Source organism: Piliocolobus tephrosceles, chromosome X (genome assembly GCF_002776525.5).
Source record: "Piliocolobus tephrosceles isolate RC106 chromosome X, ASM277652v3, whole genome shotgun sequence".
Classification (NCBI taxonomy): domain Eukaryota; kingdom Metazoa; phylum Chordata; class Mammalia; order Primates; family Cercopithecidae; genus Piliocolobus; species Piliocolobus tephrosceles.
In genome coordinates this window covers 83,771,410-83,792,359 of record NC_045455.1, presented here as the reverse complement: position 1 = coordinate 83,792,359, position 20,950 = coordinate 83,771,410, and the positions used below count along the sequence as shown (strand labels likewise).

The window sequence follows — 20,950 nt, the reverse complement described above, 5'->3', positions numbered from 1 at the left end:
AGTTGGTGAGACCAGAGTACAGAACTGTTTGAAGTTTGGGTTCAATTTTTAGAGGAAAATGTTTGATACTATGCATATCATAGTTAAAGCCAATGAAAAAGTTAATATAGGCCAGATGCGGTGGCTCATGCCTATAATCCCAGCACTTTGAGAGGCCAAGGCAGGCAGATCACTTAAGGTCAAGAGTTCGAGACCAGCCTGGTCAACATGGTAAAACCCCATCTCTATTAAAAAAATAAAAATTGTCCAAATGTGGTGGCATGTGCCTGTAATCCCAGCTACTCTGGAGGCTAAGGCAGGAGAATCACTTGAACCTGGGAGATGGAGGTTGCAGTGAGCTGAGATCACGCCACTGCACTCCAGCCTGGGTGACAGAGCGAGACTCCGTCTCAAAAAAAAAAAAAAAAAAAAGAGCTAATACATGTGATCACTGATGAAATAAATGTGATCACTGATGAAATAAAATGCAATTAAGAACTGGTTAGTAGAAAATTCAGAGGGTCAAGAAATTTAACAGAGCCGTTGAGCTCATTTGCCTTTATCATTGAGATTAGGTCGTCTTTCAGGCTGTTAGTATATGGACCCTGTTTTTAAAAATTGTGGTTTTGTTTTTTTCAATGTGAAAAAATTAAGAAAATTGTTACTTTTCTAATTCTTTTTCTATGCCTTGCTTTTCTGTTCACACTTGTATTAGTAGCAATGAAATTTTTTCAATTTTATTTTCCAATAAAAATTACTTTGAGTTTCGTTTATGGTAGCTAGCTACTTCCTTGACCTAGATACTAATTTTGATTGAGTTGGTACCTATTATTACAAAAAAACTTAGTTCTAATTTATCTTTAGCTAAAAAGTGTAATAACTAAAAAATAGAGCATATTTAGGATTCTTTCTGCTTTAAATTTGACATTCACTTATTCTCATGTAATTTGTGTTTTGAACACTACCCTTTTTATTTATTTTTACTTTTTAGAGACTGTCTTATTCTATTACCTAGTCTGGAGTGCACTGGTGTGATCTCAGCTCACCGTAGCCTCAACCTCCTGGGGTCAAGCAGTCCTTGCACCTCACCCTCCCGAGTAGCTGGCATCACATGCATACACCACCACACCCAGCTAATTTTTATTTTTCTCAGAGTTATGGTCTCGCTATGTTGCCCAGGCTAGTCTCGAACTCCTGGGCTCAAGCAGTCTTCCTGCCTCAGCCTCCCAAAAGTGCTGAGATTACAGGCATGAGCCACCATGCCCAAACACTACCTTTTTAACTTAGTGAAAAATATTTAGTGAATGTGATTGATGGTACTTTAATTTTGTCACTTTGTGTTTTTATGTTTAGGTTTATTTCATTCTTCTGTCAAAAGAAGTTGTTCACAGAATTATTTTGAAGAACCAACTTTGTCCTTAACCAGCTCTTTTGGGACAATTCTGAGAAAATGTTCTAGAAATGAAACATGTTCTTCTAATAATACAATAATCTCTCAGGATCTTGATTATAAAGAAGCAAAATGTAATAAGGAAAAGCTACAGTTATTCAGTATCCCAGAGGCTGATTCTCTGTCATGTCTACAGGAAGGACAGTATGAAAATGATCCAAAAAGCAGAAAAGTTTCAGATATAAAAGAAGAGGTCTTGGCTGCAGCACATCACCCAGTACAACATTCAAAAGCAGAATATAGTGATACTGACTTTCAATCCCAGAAAAGTCCTTTATATGACCATGAAAATGCCAGCACTCTTATTTTAACTCCTACTTCCAAGGATGTTCTGTCAAACCTAGTCATGATTTGTAGAGGCAAAGAATCATACAAAATGTCAGATGAGCTCAAAGGTAACAATTATGAATCTGATTTTGAACTAACCAAAAATATTCCCATGGAAAAGAATCAAGATGTATGTGCTTTAAGTGAAAATTCAAAAAATGTTGAGCTATTGCCACCTGAAAAATACATAAGAGTAGCATCACCTTCAAGAAAGGTACAATTCAACCAAAACACAAATCTAAGAGTAATCCAAAAAGATCAAGAAGAAACTACTTTAATTCCAAAAATAGCTGTCAATCCAGACTCTGAAGAACTTTTCTCAGGCAATGAGAATAATTTTGTCTTCCAAGTAGCTAATGAAAGGAATAATTTTGCTTTAGGAAATACTAAGGAACTCCTTGAAACAGACTTGACTTGTGTAAACGAACCCGTTTTCAAGAACTCTACCATGGTTTTATGTGCAGACATAGGTGATAAACAAGCAACCCAAGTGTCGATTATGAAAGATTTGGGCTCATCAAATATAGTTTATGATCTTGCAGAGGAGAACAAAAATAGTGTAAAGCAGCATCTAAAAATGACTCTAGGTCAAGATTTACAACCGGACATGTCCTTGAATATAGATAAAATACCAGACAAAAATAATGATTGCATGGACAAATGGGCAGGACCCTTAGATCCAATTTCAAATCACAGTTTTGGAGGTAGCTTCAGAACAGCTTCAAATAAGGAAATCAAGCTCTCTGAACATAACATTAAGAAGAGCAAAATGTTCTTCAAAGATATTGAAGAAGAGTATCCTACTAGTTTAGTTTGTGTTGAAATTGTAAATACCTTGGCGTTAGATAATCAAAAGAAACTGAGCAAGCCTCAGTCAATTAATACTGTATCTGCACATTTACAGAGTAGTGTAGTTGTTTCTGATTATAAAAATAGTCATATAACCCCTCAGATGTCATTTTCAAAGCAGGATTTTAATTCAAACCATAACTTAACACCTAGCCAAAAGGCAGAAATTACAGAACTTTCTACTATATTAGAAGAATCAGGAAGTCAGTTTGAATTTACTCAGTTTAGAAAACCAAGCTACATATTGCAGAAGAATACATTTGAAGTGCCTGAAAACCAGGTGACTATCTTAAATACTACTGAGGAAAACAGAGATGCTGGTCTTGTCACAATGAATGCCCCATCGATTGGTCAGGTAGACAGCAGCAAGCAATTTGAAGGTACAGTTGGAATTAAACAAAAGTTTGCTGGCTTGTTGAAAAATGACTGTAACAAAAGTGCTTCTGGTTATTTAACAGATGAAAATGAAGTGGAGTTTAGGGGCTTTTACTCTGCTCATGGCGTAAAACTGAATGTTTCTACTGAAGCTCTGCAAAAAGCTGTGAAACTGTTTAGTGATATTGAGAATATTAGTGAGGAAACTTCTGCAGAAGTAGATCCAATAAGTTTATCTTCAAGTAAATGTCATGATTCTGTGGTTTCAATGTGTAAGATAGAAAATCATAATGATAAAATTGTAAGTGAAAAAAATAAATGCCAACTGATGTTACAAAATAATATTGAAATGACTACTGGGACTTTTGTTGAAGAAATTACTGAAAATTACAAGATAAATACTGAAAATGAAGATAACAAATATACTGCTGCCAATAGAAATTCTCGTAACTTAGAATTTCTTGGCAGTGATTCAAGTAAAAATGATACTGTTTGTATTCATAAAGATGAAAAGGACTTGCCATTTACTGATCAGCACAACATATGTCTTAAATTATCTGGCCAGTTTATGAAGGAGGGAAACACTCAGATTAAAGAAGGTTTGTCAGATTTAACTTTTTTGGAAGTTGTGAAAGCTCAAGAAACATGTCATGGTAATACCTCAAATAAAGAACAGTTAGCTGCTACTAAAACAGAGCAAAATATAAAAGATTTTGAGACTTTTGATATATCTTTTCAGACTGCAAGTGGGAAAAATATTAGTGTTACCAAAGAGTCATTTAATAAAATTGTAAATTTCTTTGATCCGAAACCAGAAGAATTGCATAACTTTTCCTTAAATTCTAAATTACATTCTGACATAAGAAAGAACAAAATGGACATTCTAAGTCATGAGGAAACAGACACAGTTAAAAACAAAATACTGAAAGAAAGTGTCCCAGTTGGTACTGGAAATCAACTAGTGACCTTCCAGGAACGATCCCAAGGTGATGAAAAGATCAAAGAACCTAATCTGTTGGGTTTTCATACAGCTAGTGGGAAAAAAGTTAAAATTACAAAGGAATCTTTGGACAGAGTGAAAGATCTTTTTGATGAAAAAGAGCAAGGTACTAGTGAAATCACCAGTTTTAGCCATCAATGGGCAAAGACCCTAAAGTACAAAGAGGCTTGTAAAGACCTTGAATTAGCATGTGAAACAGTTGAGATCACAACTGCCCCAAAGTGTAAAGAAATGCAGAATTATCTCAATAATGATAAAAACCTTGTTTCTATTGAGACTGTGGTGCCACCTAAGCTGTTAAGTGATAATTTGTGTAGACAAACTGAAAATCTCAAAACATCAAAAAGTATCTTTTTGAAAGTTAAAGTACATGAAAATGTCGAAAAAGAAACAGCAAAAAGTCCTGCAACTTGCTACACAAATGAGTCCCCTTATTCAGTCATTGAAAATTCAGCCTTGGCTTTTTACACGAGTTGTGGTAGAAAACCTTCTGTGAGTCAAACTTCATTACTTGAAGCAAAACAATGGCTTAAAGAAGGAATATTTGATGATCAACCAGAAAGAATAAATACTGCAGATTATGTAGGAAATTCTTTGTATGAAAATAATTCAAACAATACTATAGCTGAAAGTGACAAAAATCATCCCTCCGAAAAACAAGATACTTCTTTAAATAACAGTAGCATGCCTAATAGCTATTCCTACCTTTCTGATGAGGTATATAATGATTCGGGATATCTCTCAAAAAATAAACTTGATTCTGGTATTGAGCCAGTATTGAAGAATGTTGAAGACCAAAAAAACACTAGTTTTTCCAAAGTAATATCCAGTGTAAAAGATGCAAATACATACCCTCAAACTGTAAATGAGGGTATTTGTGTTGAGGAACTTGTGGCTAGCTCTTCACCCTGCAAAAATAAAGATGCATCCATTAAATTGTCCATATCTAATTGTAATAATTTTGAGGTAGGGCCACCTGCATTTAGTACAGCCAGTGGTAAAATCATTTGTGTTTCACATGAAACAATTAAAAAAGTGAAAGAGATATTTACAGACAGTTTTGGTAAAGTAATTAAGGAAAACGATGAGAATAAATCAAATATTTGCCAAACAAAAATTGTGGCACGTTGTTACGAGGCATTGGATGATTCAGAGGATATTTTTCATAACTCTCTAGATAGAGATGAGTGTAGCATGCATTCACATAAGGTTTTTGCTGACATTCAAAGTGAAGAAATTTTACAACATAACCAAAATATGTCTGGATTGGAGCAAGTTTCTAAAATGTCACCTTGTGATGTTAGTTTGGAAACTTCAGATATACGTAAATGTAGTATAGAGAAGCTTCCTAAGTCAGTCCCGTCTACAAATACTTGTGGGATTTTTAGCACAGCAAGTGGAAAATCTGTCCAGGTATCAGATGCTTCATTACAAAAGGCAAGACAAGTGTTTTCTGAAATAGAAGATAGTACCAAGCAAGTCTTTTCCAAAGTATTGTTTAAAAGTAATGAACATTCAGACCAGCTCACAAGAGAAGAAAATACTACTATACATACTCCAAAACATTTAATATCATCCCAGAAAGACTTTTCATATAATGTGGTAAATTCATCTGCTTTCTCTGGATTTAGTACAGCAAGTGGAAAGCACGTTTCCATTTCAGAAAGTTCCTTACACAAAGTTAAGGGAATGTTAGAGGAATTTGATATAATCAGAACTGAGCATAGTCTTCACTATTCACCTACATCTAGACAAAATGTATCAAAAATACTTCCTTGTGTTGATAAGAGAACCCCAGAGCACTGTGTAAACTCAGAAATGGAAAAAGCCTGCAGTAAAGAATTTAATTTATCAAATAACTTTAATGTTGAAGGTGATTCTTCAGAAAATAATCACTCTATTAAAGTTTCTCCATCTCTCTCTCAATTTAAACAAGACAAACAACAGTTGGTATTAGGAGCCAAAGTCTCACTTGTTGAGAACATTCATGTTTTGGGAAAAGAACAGGCTTCACCTGAAAACGTAAAAATGGAAATTGGTAAAACTGAAGCTTTTTCTGATGTTCCTGTGAAAACAAGTACAGAAGTTTGTTCTACTTACTCCAAAGATTCAGAAAACTACTTTGAAACAGAAGCAGTAGAAATTGCTAAAGCTTTTATGGAAGATGATGAACTGACAGATTCTGAACTGCCAAGTCATGCCACACACTCTCTTTTTACATTTCCCCAAAATGAGGAAATGGTTTTGTCAAATTCAAGAATTGGAAAAAGAAGGGGAGAGGCCCTTACCTCAGCAGGTAAGTGTTCATTTTTACCTTTCGTGTTGCCGATCACTATTTTTAAAGTGTTTATTCAGTAGACTTGGTATGCTAATAAGAGTGTTATAAACTAAGTATGTGGTTTCAGCCATTTTTGCGTAGTTAGTTTGGGGGAGTGTGGTTTGATATACAGATACACAGATTACGTATCTGTGTACAGATTCTAACTCTTGGTATACAGATTTCATATCTCTGAATCTGTATGCCAAGAAATCATGTTTTAAGGGTTTCTTAATGTATTTTCAAAAGATTAGTAGTGTAATAATTGAGAAATTACTGTTAAAAAGTTTGAGTTTCTCTAGAAAATATGAAACTCTTTTAACAAAACCTGCATAATACTAACTTAACTGTTTTCATATACATAGCAAGTTCAGATTCTGACTTATATGAACTTTAAAAGTTGGTTTCTGGTTATACCATGTACTGGGTAATATATACTACTTAGTTACACTACTTACATCACTTCAGTTTCCTTATCTATAAAATGCAAATAACACCTTCCTTGAGGGCTGGGTGTGGTCTCTCACGCCTTGTAATCCCAGCACTTTGGGAAGCCCAGGTGGGTGGATCACCTGAGGTCAGGAGTTTGAGACCAGCCTGACCAACATGGTGAAACCCCGTCTTTACTGAAAATACAAAAAATTAGCCAGGTGTGGTGGCGCACACCTATAATCCCAACTACTCCAGAAGCTGAGGCAAGAGAATCACTTGAACCTGGGAGGCGGAGGTTGCAGTGAGCCGAGATCACACCACTGCTCTCCAGCCTGGGCAACAGAGTGACACTGTCTCAAAAAAAAAAAAAAAAAAAGTGTATTTAAAGCACTTAGCAGTGAACTTGACACATAGTATGCAGGGAGTATTTAGTAAGTGTTGGCTTGCTCCTTTTCTTCATTTAGGAAGTGAGCTAAAAACAGTATTGTTAGTAAATAGTATCTTGATCTTAATGTTATGTGGACTACTCTAACTTCCCTTTTAAATTTATATATATCTAACAACTTAGTTCAACTACAGTCGTGTGTCATTTGACAGGGATATATGTTCTGAGAAATACGTTGTTAGATTTCATCATTGTGGGAACACCACAGAGTATATTTACACAAACCTAGGTGGTATAGCCTACTATACACTTAGGCTATGTGGTGTAGCTTATTGCTCCTAGGCTGCAAACCTATACAGCGTGTTACTGTCCTGAATGCTGTATGCAATTGTAACACATTGGCAAGCATTTGTGTATGTGAACATAGTAAAGGTACAGTAAAAATACAGTATTAAAATCTTATGGGGCTGGGCGCAGTGGCTTATGCCTGTAATCCCAGCACTTTGGGAGGCCGAGGCAGGCGGATCACCTAAGGTCAGGAGTTTGAGACCAGCCTGGCCAACATGGTGAAACCTCATCTCTACTAAAAATATAAAAATTAGCTGGGCGTGGTGGCACACACCTGTAATCCCAGCTACTAGGGAAGTTGAGGCAGGAGAATCACTTGAACCCTGGAGGCAGAGCTGGGTGACAGAGCAAGACTCCATCTCAAAAAAAAAAAAAATTTATGGGACCACTATTAAAGTCTTACAGGATGACCATTGCATATGTGGTCTTTTGTTGACAAAAATGTCATTATGTGGCAAATGACTATATTAGGTTAACCTAATACATACCTATATTAGATATGTATTTGGTTTTGTTTTTTTGTGTGTGTTTTTTTCTATTAGTGTATCTGGTAATAAGCTTAAATAATTGAATCAGTTGGTTAGTTACAATTAAAGCAAACGCCAAAACTCCAACATTACAGTGGATAATCTTAATAATTATTTCCTTTTTTAAAAACCTATAGACTCATAAAAATATTTTGGTTATTAGAATTCTTCCTGTCTAGACCTCACATATTACAGAGAGACACTGAAGTTAGTCTCCTCATTCAAAAAGTGTCTTTTGCCCCTACGTCATTTTGGTGGATACAGATTTACTTAATCAAGTGTTGTCCAGGTCACATTCAATATAGGGTTTACTTTATGGACAAAGTAGTAAGTTTATAATATTTAAACTGTTTGCTGTCCTTTAGTGTGAAATTCTGAAGTGTACATGCTTAAAGATGTTTGTAATTCTTTTGTGGAAAATAATGGTTTTATTTATAGCAACCCATTCTGTTCTTGTGCATACTGAAGTGTATTGACCTTCTACCTAGGGGGAAGAAAAACAATAACTCAGACTTGTAAATGCTTTCAATGGTGTTTCTGTTTCACATAAGTATATAGCTTAACCAGCTTCTGGTTACTGGAACAGTACAGGTCACTGTTAAACAATTAAACCACTTTTATAATAATCTAACACCTGCTAAAACCTTGCATGGACATTTTTACTTATTAAATTATACAAATTTATTCCCTGTAATAAAGCATCAAAAAGCAAAGTACCTGTTATCATATATTATCTCAGCATGACATGGAAATGCCTACCTTGAATTATGGTTTAATCTTACCCTCTTAGCCTCTGTAGAACTTTTAAATAAGAATTGTTTCTATATTACTAGTACTTTAATGTAATTTGGTAATTTTAAAAAGCCTCTTAACTCTAATTCAAGGATCTACATAATAAATTCCTCCTTCAGTTTAATGGCTGCCCCCCTCCCCTGCCCGCCGCAAAAAAAAAAAAAAAAAAGAAAAAAGTTTATTTGAAGAAATTTTGTTAGACCTTATTGCCAGTAAACCTAGAGTTATATTCAGTGTCAGTTTTTCAAAAGTAGCTTATCCGTGGTATCTGGTAGCATCTGTTTATCCCTAGACCCTATTCAATAGTGGTGTTTTAAAGTGGTCAAAACAGAACAAAAATGTAATTGACATTGAAAACTGACTTTTCTCTTTCAAAGATTAGGTCACTATTTGTTGTATGTACTTTAGCTTTTAGAAAAATGGACTGTAGTCTTTTGAGAAATAAAACTGATATTATTTGCTTTAAAAACATATATGAAATATTTCTTTTTAGGAGAACCCCCAATCAAAAGAAACTTGTTAAATGAATTTGACAGGATAATAGAAAATCAAGAAAAATCCTTAAAGCCTTCAAAAAGCACTCCAGATGGTAAAATTTGCTTTTTATTTATATCTTTTCTCCCTCTATAGGTATGGTATATAATATTCTTAGTTATTTTTCTCAGTTCTTTTGGGTGTGTGTATTGGAAAATATTTTACAGTGTAGTTTGTTAAATTTGTATCTTATTATTAAGTGGACTTTTCCTTTATAATATCTAATATGATGCTGAAGTAATTGGAAAGCATGAAATGATGATAAAATAATGACTTTTTTATTTTTAAAAGGCTATAAGAATTTAGTAAAAAGGTAGTGTAATATTTAAAGCTTAGGTTTTGGAGTCCAGTCAGACTTTTGGCCTCCAGCATTACAGCAAATCCATCTTTCCTAAATAACACAATGATTTCTGTGGTACCAAATCCAGTGGACATTTCTCAGTCCTCATTTGACTATCTTTCAGTTGCATTTGACATAGTTATCAGTCTTCTCCAGACCACCACATTCTCTTGGTTCTCCTCCTACATTGCCACTCTTTGTCTGTCTTCTTTGCCTGTTTTTCCTTATTCTAAGCAGGAGTGCCCCACGGCTCAGTCCTTACATCTCTTCTCCATCTAAATTTCATTGTCTGCCGGTTATAACTGCAGACTTAACCTGTCCCTGAACTCCAGACTCATTTATTTGCCTGCTTAATACATTTTGACTTGCATTGCTAATATGCACCTCAAAGTTAACATGTAACCAGTGCTGAACTCCTGACTCCATCCCTGCTCTAAACCTACTTTTTAAGTTGTCTTTCGTTTCTCAACAAGGGGCAGTACCACTCTTAATGTTTTAGTCTTTTGTTTCCTCATAGTTTATACCAACCCATCAACAAGTTCTGTAGGTTCTGCCATCAAAAATGTAACAAGAATTTGATCATTTCTTTCCACCTGTACCCTCAGCACTGACATTAAGCCATTATCATAGCTTCTAGTTGATCTCCCTGCTTTGCCCCTTTTCTTCAGGCTGTTCTCAACACTGCAACCAGAGTCATCCTAACACAATGGTCAGATCATGTTACTTGGCTGCTTAAAACTCTCTGGCACCTGTCTTGTTTAGGCTGAAATCCAAAGTTCTTACCATGGAATGCTTGAAAATATGACATGTGTAACTCTTGTTCATTATATATATTTGGTTTCTAAGTTTAGATGGAAGAGTTCATATAGTGAAGGATAATTATATTAAAGACGCTTAGTTCTGAAACACATAGGGTAAATCCCACAAGAAGTAGGAACATCTGGAATTTTCTAACTCATCTCCCATTTGTGATAGAAATTTGAAAGTTACAAACACAGGATGGTTTGAACGTCCAGAAAACTGTGTTTATTTCTGTGGTTTTTTTTGTTTGTTTTTGTTTTTCATCCAACTTGTTCTCCAACCTTTAGTGTGCACAAGAATTCTGAAGAGAGTTGAAAATTAAAACAATGTTTACTGGGTTTTGTTTTTTTTTTTTTTTTGAGATGTATAAGTAATTGGTAGGGTAATTTTTACTGTATTATTACCTGATAAGCTGTCTTTTGAGGCTGTATAAGATGTAACTCCTCTCAAGGTATTGAAAGAATGGCATTAGGTAGTATAAGGCACATAGACAAATCGTGTCTTTCTGAAGCAATTGATTTTGACATAGTCCTACAAAGAAGTAAATGGAAGATGTATTCTAACAGTGCTACTGTTACATGAAATATTATCATAACTCGCTTGTGGAATTATTTTGAGCCAGTAGATATTCACTCTTTATTTGATCCTCATATTTTTTATTCTTATATTTTTGAGATGGAGTTTTGCTCTTGTTGCCCAGGCTGGAGTGCAGTGACACGATCTCAGCTGACCTCAACTTCCACCTCCTGGGTTCAAGAGATTCTCCTGCCTCAGCCTCCCGAGTAGCTGGGATTACAGGTGTGTGCCACCACACCTGGCTAATTTTTATATTTTTAGTAGAGAAGGGGTTTCGCCATGTTGGCCAGGCTGGTCTTGAACTCCTGACCTCAGGTGATCCACCTGCCTTGGCCTCCCAGAGTGCTGGGATTACAGAAGTGAGCCACTGTGTCCAATCGAGGATATCTTTGTACTCTTATTACTGAGGACCCAAAAGAGCATTTGTTTATGTGGAATATATCTATTGATATTTACCATATTATAAAGTAAATTGATTAATGTTAAAATTTGTAATATTATGCATTGGTCATTTGGAAGATACGAGTTCACTGAGTTATGTGGATCTTCCGAAAGTTGACAGTTTTATTATGCAGTATTAAACAATCGCTTTCATTGATGCCATTACTGATCAGAAAAGTTTAAGTAGTAGAAACCTGTCAAGCTTACAAAGCCAGATACAAGCTTCCCAAAAATTCTAATTTTCCTCTAAAAGCTTGAATTTTTCCCCTGGCAATAAGTATTGTCACTTATTTTTCTTGTAGTTGACAAGCTTATTTTCATTCATTTTTGAAAAGACGTCTACCAAAAACCCAAGTCTGAATAACTATAGTTTGTTGGTTATTCTTTCGAGTAAAAGGTATTTCATGAAAAAAAAGCTAGTACAGCTCACAACTCAATCATTTAAGTGTATTTTCTTGAGAAACGCACTGAAGTATGCAATCATAATACACCAACAGTACAGATACCAACAGTGAAAAGGACGTACATAACATCTTACTAATAAGACAGTTTTGACAGCTTGGATTCCCTAAAATGGTTGTAGGTATCTCACAGTCAGGATTCCACCGATTATTTCTTGAGAATCATTGTCCTACAGTATATACATAATAATCTGAATTTACAATATCAGTATGAACTACTGACAATAAAACTACTAAGGAAAATGTAAGAATTCTTTGCAGTTTTTGTCCTTAGAGTATATACGTTGAGTATCCCTATCTGAAATGCTTGGGACCAGGACTATTTCAGATTTCAGATTTTTTTAGATTTTAAAATGCTTGCATATACAATACATGATGAGATATCTGGGGCTAGGATTCAAGTCTAAACATGAAATTTATTTAAGTTTCATAAACACCTTATACATGTAACTTAAATGTAATTTTATACAGTATACTAAATAATTTTTGCATGAGACAATTTAAACTGTGACCCATCAATGACATGAGGTCAGATGTGGAATTTTCTACTGGCCTCATGTTGGCATTCAAAGTTTCAGATTTGGGAGCATTTTGGATTTTCAGATTAGGGATACTCAACCCATATATTATTAAGGATGTGTAGTCAAAATACCGTGTTCAAATGTCACTCAAAATAATTCTTCTGGATGTGGTTACCAGTTTGATAGTTAAGTTAGATTCCTTTTTTCCATTTGTTTTCAATTTTAGGATTTGTCTTTTCTTATTTAATTTTACATTTGAATAAATAAAACATGACATAGTTCATTCATCAGAACTACAAAAAGGTATACTTAGAGTTTTTATTCACCCACCTCTTGCTTTCTGTAGGTAATTTTTTTGTGGTTTTTTTTTTCAGGATTCTTTTTAATAAAAATAAGCAAATACATATATGTATATTCTCATTACCCTTTCTTACTCAAAAGATACAGTATATACACCGTTCTCCACCTTGTTTGTTGGTTGTTGTTTACTTAAGAATTATTTGGAGATAACTCCTTAATGAGTATATAGAGATTTTCCTCGTTCTTTTTTATGGTTACAGAGTAGTTGATCATCTGGCAGTATCAGTGTATCCTAGTTTATTCAACCAATTTCCAACTAGTGGACTTATTGAAGATGTAATTAGGTACAAGTTATACACTGAGAGTGAACAATATCTAAAGCTTAGCTTTTAAACCTTCAAAGACTAAATTGTAAATTTGGTATTTGCATCAGAAATTAGCTACACCTTTGAGTTATGATGGTTAACATCAGCTGACTAAATGTATACTGATTTCTGTTGTATTCTTGTACTGTGAGTTATTTGGTGCATAATCATTATCAATTTCTGAATCAGCAATTTATTTTCATAGTTATCAGTTATTGAGCATCCATTCACTGAAAATTTTAAAGTCTGTAATTGTATCAAATTTTTTGTGTAAGTACAGTAAGATGGATATTCTCTTAGATTTTTAACTAATATGGGATATAAAATAATTGTTTCCTAGGCACAATAAAAGATCGAAGATTGTTTATGCATCACGTTTCTTTAGAGCCGATTACTTGTGTACCCTTTCGGTAAGACATGTTTTAATTTTTCTAAATTCTAATATAGTATGAGAAAAGTCTTGTTTTTATAAATGAACATTTCTAAAAATAATGACACTAATATTAAGAGGTTAATGATTTGCTTTATGCGACTACTAGAGCCGGCGCCAGAGAAAAAGGCAAGTAAGCAAGATAAAAAGGAAACTTTATTACGTAGCCAATGTAAAGAAAGAGGAGACGAGGTTCACCAGTCTCCGGCAGCGGAGGCTGAGGAAGTCACTCCGGCATTCTTGGGCGAGGTTCCTGGGTCCGCGTATGAGGAGGGGCCGAGGAAGTTCACGCTGCACGCCTGCCGGGAGCGGCTTTTCTGGGAGTGGGAGGGCAATAGGCGGGACACGGGCGTGTCGGGGGGGGGGGCGTTCCATAGGTGCGGCCGTGTAAATCTCGGTCTCTTCAGATTGATGTCACCTGGCGCATGCCCGGTTGCTCTGCACCTTCCCGGGCACCGGCTACATTTTCGCGCGTGCGGGAAAGGTTGGTGATGAAGAACCCGGAAGTACGCCATCTTAGTCCCCTTTGTTCTTTGTTTCCCTCTCCCTCCGTCCAGACAGTCCAACCTTTTATTGATTATGATGATTGAGGGCGTCGTTGTCTGTCCGACTACTTCCTGCTGTCAGGGGGCGTTGTCATGAGGGTCCATGGTTGGCATCTGGACGTAGGGATGTAGGAGCATCTGGTTGAAGGTGACACGGGTGATCTCTTGAACTTTGGCTCAGAGAAATTTGATTAAAAGGGGGGCCAAACATAGGATAAGACAGAGAATTAGTATAGGGATGAGAAATGGGAGCATCTGTTGCCCTACCGGTAATAACCATATAGGTGGACCTGGGGTTAAGGGAGTGTTGTAGTTCTTTAATTCTGTTTTAATCCTGTTTAGGGTTTGGATGTTAGTGTCAACTAGGCCTGACTCGTTTATGTAATAACAGCATTCTTCTCCTAAGAAAAGACATGTTCCTCCTTTCTCCGCTGTAAGAAGATCTAGTGCTCTTCTGTTTTGTGTGCCACCTGAGCCACTGAAGTGATCTGACGTTGTAAAGAGGCTAGACTTTCAGCCAACGCCTCTATAGCTTCTTGAATTTGGGCAGTTAGAGATCGGGTAGATTGTACAGAGTAAGCAAGGGCCCCAGTTCCAAGTCCTGACGCCACTAAGGAGGAGGCTAGGGAAATCCCGATGACTAAGGGAAGGAAGATGGCCCGTTTTTGGAGATTATTAGGAGAAGAGTTAAATTGTAGGGTGAGTTCAGCCACTTCTGCTTTGCTATATAGAGTTAAGCTAGGTACTAGGGACACTGGGACGCAGAGGGATTGGTTGATGGATGCATGGTTAAGGACCTTGAAGAGGGTTTTATTACACCAGAAATAACCTGCAACGGGGGCTGTCTGGGTTTTCTTGGGCGGTTGAGTGTAATTACACCAGGAGGAGTTTGGGGCAGAGTAGCAGAAAGGAAGGATTGGATTTTCTGGGTTTTGGTATAGTGGGACTTGGAGTAAGAACGGTTTTTGGGAGGTGCTTGTAGAGCCAGCTGTAGCCTTGAAAGCAGTAGGTAAAGGGACTGCCACTAAGGGGGCTTCTTTAAGGGCTGCACAGAGGAAACAGTGGGGGAGATGTGTTATGTTAGCTGCCCGTGTTAAGTTTAACCCTTGAAGGACTAGCTTTAACCATGAGAAGGGGTCTTTGTTGGAGGAGTGTAGTTGATCTTGTATGGAGGAGTGTAGTTGATCTTGTAGGGCCTGTTCTTGTGATTGTATGGCTAAGGTTAAATTTTGTAGGTGTTTTATATTTTTAGGGAGGGAGTTTTCTTGTTGGACTAGTGTCCTTTTGATTAAGAGGGTAGCAGTCGGATATGAAGCTGACCATCTAGCGTAGAGTCCTTCTTTTACCCCGTCCGCCCGTCGGGGGTCCCATGGGTCTTGGATATTTAGTTGATATTGATAGGGTACAGACTGTACGTTTTGGGTGAAGACGTGATCTCCGTCATATGCATAGTGGATTTTACAGTATTGATAGGGGCATCCTAGGTTTAGTTTTTGCCAGTAGCTTTTACAGTTATATTCTGTTTGGTCATATAGAAAGCAGAGAAACGGGTTAGGCCATCTATTTTTGCGAGAAGCGAGGGTGAAATTTATGGTGAGGAGGGACTGACAGCCTTGGCGGGGGGCGGTCCGCAGTGCCTTGTAGCTGTGAATGTTGTTTATTGTTGGCTTTCCATGTCTCAACTATAGAGAATCTCCATACAAAAGTGGGGTTAGTAATGGACGTTGAAGTGTGTGAGAAGAATAGTAATGTAAGTATAAAGTAGGACTTCATCTTGAGTGTCATCACAGAGTACACCTTGCCAGTGGAGGTATTCTATAAAGGTGAGTAAGTGGGAAAACCACTGTGATGGGCTATGATCTGGGGGCAAGTAGGGATCTGGGGTAATATACTGGAATTCTGTTATGTTTATATAGAGTATGGTGAGAAATCGGGATAAGCGTAAGAGGTCAGGGAACATGTGGTGGTTGAGGGAGTTTGGTGAGTTTGAGGTGGGTAGGGGCAAGTCTAGTAGATGTCCACTGATTGTTTTCTGTGGGGGCTTTCTTTAATTGTGATATGTGGACACAGTGCGAGTGTCCTAGAAGTTTGGCTGCTGTGTATGTGGATAGGAGGACAGTATATGGGCCTTTCCACCTGGGCTGAAGATCGTTGGCTTGGATATCTTTTAAGTATACTTGGTCTTCTGGGCTGAGAGAGAGATGTGGGCTATAGGTATCTGTTGGAGGGGGGTGTGCTAGTTCTGCATGTTGTCTTAGGAGTTGTCTCAAGAGGGTGAGGTATGGAAGATAATTTGCCAGCGGGGAAGAAAGGGTGGGTAAGTACTGGAGAGTGAGAGGCCGGCCGTAGACTAGTTCAAACGGACTGAGGCCTGTCGGAATCTGTGGGGCAGCTCGCAGCCGGGTTAGGGCCAGGGGAAGGAGAGTTACCCACGATTGTCGAGTCTCGAGTGAGAGTTTGGTGAGTTGTTGCTTGATGAGCCCGTTGGCCTTCTCTACTTTGCCGGAGGACTGAGGTCTATAAGGGATGTGGAGTTTCCAGGTAATGTGTAGGAGGGTCGCCACTAGCCAGACTACTTTGGAGATGAACGCTGGGCCATTGTCAGACTGGAGAGTGAGTGGGAGGCCAAACCTAGGAATAATGTGTTCAGTAAGCTTGGAAGCAACTACATTGGCAGTTTCTCCTGTAGTAGGATAGGCTTCTATCCATCCTGAGAAGGTATCAACGAGGGTTAAGAGATATTTGAATTTTTTATGTTTTGGCATGTGGGTAAAGTCAATCTGCCAATCTTTGCCTGGTTGGTGCCCTCTGAGTTGATGACTTGGATGGGGGTTGCGCAGGTGCGCCTTGAGGGTTTGACTTGAGGCATGTGGAACACTGTTGATTGATCATAATTAGGTGTTTCATGAGTGTGGAGCAGTGGATGAGGGGGCTTAGGAGGTTATATAGAGGTTTGGGTCCTATGTGTAGGGAATTATGTATGTCTTTTAGAATGGTGTGGAGTTGTGTTTTAGGAATAACTAATTTATTATTGAGGTAAATCCAATTGTCTGCGGCTAGTTTGGCTGTTGAATCTTGTAATAGTTTAGTCTTTTCCTCTTGGGTATAATTAGGGGTATATCGAGAAGAAAGGAAACAAACAGAAGGAAGTGTGGGAGTGGAGAATCTGGCAGCCGATTTGGCAGTGGTGTCGGCAAAATCATTGCCAGCCGCCACCGGGTTAGATGGAGTCTGATGACTTTTACAGTGTATGATGGCTGCTCTGGAAGGCGCTGATAAAGCGTCTAGCAGTTCGAGTATTTGTTTCTTGTTGACTATAGGGGTTCCACTGGTGGTTAGGAACCCTCTCTCTTTCCAGATGACAGAATGGGTATGTGCAATTAAGAAGGCATACTTAGAGTCTGTGTATATGTTCACTGTTTTTCCTTTGGATAGGAGGAGAGCCCTAGTTAGTGTGATGAGTTCTGCCTGCTGTGATGTTGTTCCTTGCGGTAAAGGCTTAGCCTCTAGGACAGTAGAAGATGTAACTACCGCGTATCCTGCCTGTCTGTTCCCTTGAGAATTTATAAAAGAACTGCCATCTACAAATAGGGTTAACTATGAGCCTTCTAAGGGCTGGTGATGTAAATGTAAGTGACTAGGTGGTTGGGCCTCTAAAAGTTCTGGACAGGAGTGTTCAGTACGAGGTTGCTTGAGAGGGTCAGGAAGTAAGGTTGCTGGATTCAGAGAGGAACAGACTCCTAGGGCAATGGTGGAGTCTTCTATGAACAAGAGGTGAAAGAGTTGGAGTCTGGATGGGGTTAGATGGTTAATACTTTTGTGGGCAATAAGATCTTGAAGGCGGTGAGTAGAGAAGACTGTTAGGTTACAACCTCTAATAAGTTTCTTTGCTTCTTCGGTTAGGCAGGCTGCTGCTGCTAGGGCCCAAAGACAGGGCTGCCACCCTTGTACGGTGGGGTCTAGTTGTTTAGATAGGTATGCCACGGGGTGGTAGGTGGCGCCTATAGATTGGGCTAAAAGGCCAACTGCAACTTTTTGTCTTTCATCCGTGAAAAGCTGGAAGGGACGTTGGAAGTCTGGGAGTGAGAGAGTAGGGTGTAAGAGAAGGCAGTTTTTCAGGTGAGTGAAATGTTTATAGATTAACTTTGGGTTAGACAAAGGTCCTTGGGGAGTCTCCTTGACAGCTGCGTATAGAGGTTTAGCTAAGATTCCGAAATTAGGAATCCAGTGTCTGAAAAACCCTACTAGGCCTAGGAAGGATTGGATTTCCTTAGTGTCTTGAGGAGGAGAAAGATTTTGTATTAAACGGTCTGTGGTAAGTGAGCACGTTGGAGTGATTTCAGTACCTAAATATGTGATATATTGTTGTGAGAGTTGAGCTTTGTGTTTGGATACTCGGTAGCCTTTGGATCCTAGATGATTAAGGAGGATTGCAGTGTCTAAAAGAGAGTCCTGTCTCGTGGGACTACAGAGTAAAAGGTCATCTACATATTGGAGAATTTTACTATTGGTAAGAGGACAGGAGGCTAAGTCTTTTGCTAGGGCCTGCCCAAAGAAATGGGGGCTGTCTCGGAACCCTTGGGGAAGCACTGTCCATGTCAGTTGGGTGGAGGTATGGGTGTCTGGGTCTTCCCATGTAAAAGCAAAGAGAAACTGACAATCTGGATGTAAGGGAATAGAGAAAAATGCATCTTTTAGATCCAGCACCGTAAAGTGTGTTGTGTTAGGTGGGATAAGAGAAAGAAGGGTATAAGGATTGGGAACTACTGGATGGGTGGGGCAAACAGCCTCATTGATAAGACTTGCACTAACCAAAAAGTTCCATCTGCCTTCTTTACAGGTAGGATTGGGGTGTTGCAAGGAGAATGAGTGGGGATGAGGATGTGTTGGCTGAGTAACCTAGTAATGATTGGTTTTAGTCCTTGTAAGTGTTGTGGAGAGAGAGAGAACTGTGGGCGGGTTGGAAACTGAGATGGGTTTCTGTGTTTTATAAGTATTGGTAGATGATGGTCCGCCACGACAGGAGTGGAGGTGTCACATACTTGGGGGTCTACAGGAATGGGGAAATCAGGAAAAGGGGTAGTAGGATTGTTGGAGTCATTTGAGTTAGCCAATACTAGAAGCAGATGGCGGGTGGGGTGGGGGGCGCTAGTGGGGATGGTGATACAGGCTTTCATTTGACTTAAGACATCTCGGCCTAGTAGAGGAGTGCGGCATGAGGGGATGATGAGGAACGAGTGTACAAAATAGTTGTCGGCCAGGCAGCAATTAAGAGGTGGGGTTTTCCGAGGGCTGGACGGGGAGCCATTGACTCCTACAACAGAAATATTGGAGGGAAGTCTAGGCCGTTCGAAAGACGGCAAAACAGAGTAGGTAGCCCCGCTGTCGATTAAAAACTTAATTGTCTTACCCGCTACCAGGAGAGTTACCCGAGGCTCGGTGAGGGTGATGGGGGTCCCCGAGTCCCGGCACCTTCAGTCGTCGTCCAGATGTAAGAGCTGGAAGGAGCTCCCAGGATCCTGAGAAGGGACATCACATTGAGGCGCCATGCCCGTTTTCAGGGTGGGGCAGTCTGACTTCCAATGCCCTTCTTAATGGCACGCTGGGCATGGAGTTGTTGGGAGACGAGGGTTAGGACACTTTTTAGCCCAGTGTCCAGCTACTCCGCACTTGTAGCACGGCGGCGTTGGCTTAGGCGGTTGGGGACTCTGGGGACATGTATCAGCTCAATGCCCTGGGGCACTGCACTTATAACAAGCCCCTTTTGTTGTCTTTGAGTTTCTGGGGGTTTTGCTCTCTGGTTTTGGGTTAAGGCTAGGCTGCAGAGCAGCAACTAAGGCTTGGGTCTGGAGCTGTACCTTCTGTTTTAGGCGGGCCTGTCGTTGGGCCTCAGCGTTTCCTCCCTTGAATTACAGACCTTGAAGGCTGACTTGAGTAGGTCTTGAATAGGAGTTTGGGGTCCATCCTCTGCTTTTAGGAGTTTTTTCTGAATATCCGAGGCCGATTGTCAAATAAAATGTGATGCTAGAATAGTGGCCCCAGCTGGGGAAGCTGGGTCTAACCGAGTGTATTGAGTTAAAGCGTCAGTTAGCCTGTTTAAAAATGTGGCCGGATTCTCATCTGGACCTTGAATAATTTCTTTTAGTTTATTAAAATTTACTACCTTATTTGAGGCCGCCTGCATACCAGCCAGAAGACATTGAGTCATCATATCTCATCTTCAGTGGCCTGGCTGGCCTACTTGGTAGTCCCAGTCTGGGTCTTTAGAGGGGAATGCTTGTTCCCCTAGTGGGAAGGCGGGGTCTGTTAAGTGTAGTTGGTTGGCATGCTGTCTGGCGGCTGCTAGGATGCACTCTTGCTCCTCAGGGTTTAGCGTAGAGGTAAGAATAACCTGGAGATCATGCCAGGTTAAATCGTAGGCCTGGCAAAGGTATCTAAATTCTTTGGTGTAAATTGTAGGATTGACAGAAAAATCTCCTAAACGTTTTTCAATTTTTGAAAGATCTGCTAGTGAGAAGGGAACATGAACTCTAACTACGCCCTCCGTTCCGGCCACCTCACGCAGGGGTGCTAAGACCGCAAGGAGGTTGGATAGGGTGGAAGTAGGAGCGGGGGTAGTTAGGCAATCTTTAGAGTGGGTATGGGCACATATAGGCGAACTAAGGTGACCAGGCAGAAGTGCTGAGAGGTCGGAGGGAGGTGTAGTCTCAACAATGGTGGGAGGGACCGAGGAGGAGGGCAGAACAACAGCGAGAGCAGAAGAGGAAGGTGGAGCCGAAAGAGAATGTGGGGCCGAAGCAGGAGGGGGAGGTAGAGTATATGGCGGGAGTGGAAGGGAGGGAGGGGAAGTAAGGT

The 20,950-nt window shown here is 39.1% G+C and overlaps 1 protein-coding gene across 2 annotated transcripts in view; it reads left to right on the top strand.

Annotated features, from left to right (window-relative positions):
* Window positions 1-20,950, top strand: part of BRCA2 (BRCA2 DNA repair associated) — an 88,920-nt gene that overhangs the window by 20,287 nt on the left and 47,683 nt on the right. For both annotated transcript variants that reach the window (XM_023208782.1, XM_023208781.1), the window contains exons 11-13: window positions 1,333-6,276; window positions 9,275-9,370; window positions 13,461-13,530. In XM_023208782.1, coding sequence (XP_023064550.1) covers window positions 1,333-6,276; window positions 9,275-9,370; window positions 13,461-13,530 — 5,110 coding nt within the window. The remainder of the gene's footprint in view (window positions 1-1,332; window positions 6,277-9,274; window positions 9,371-13,460; window positions 13,531-20,950) is intronic.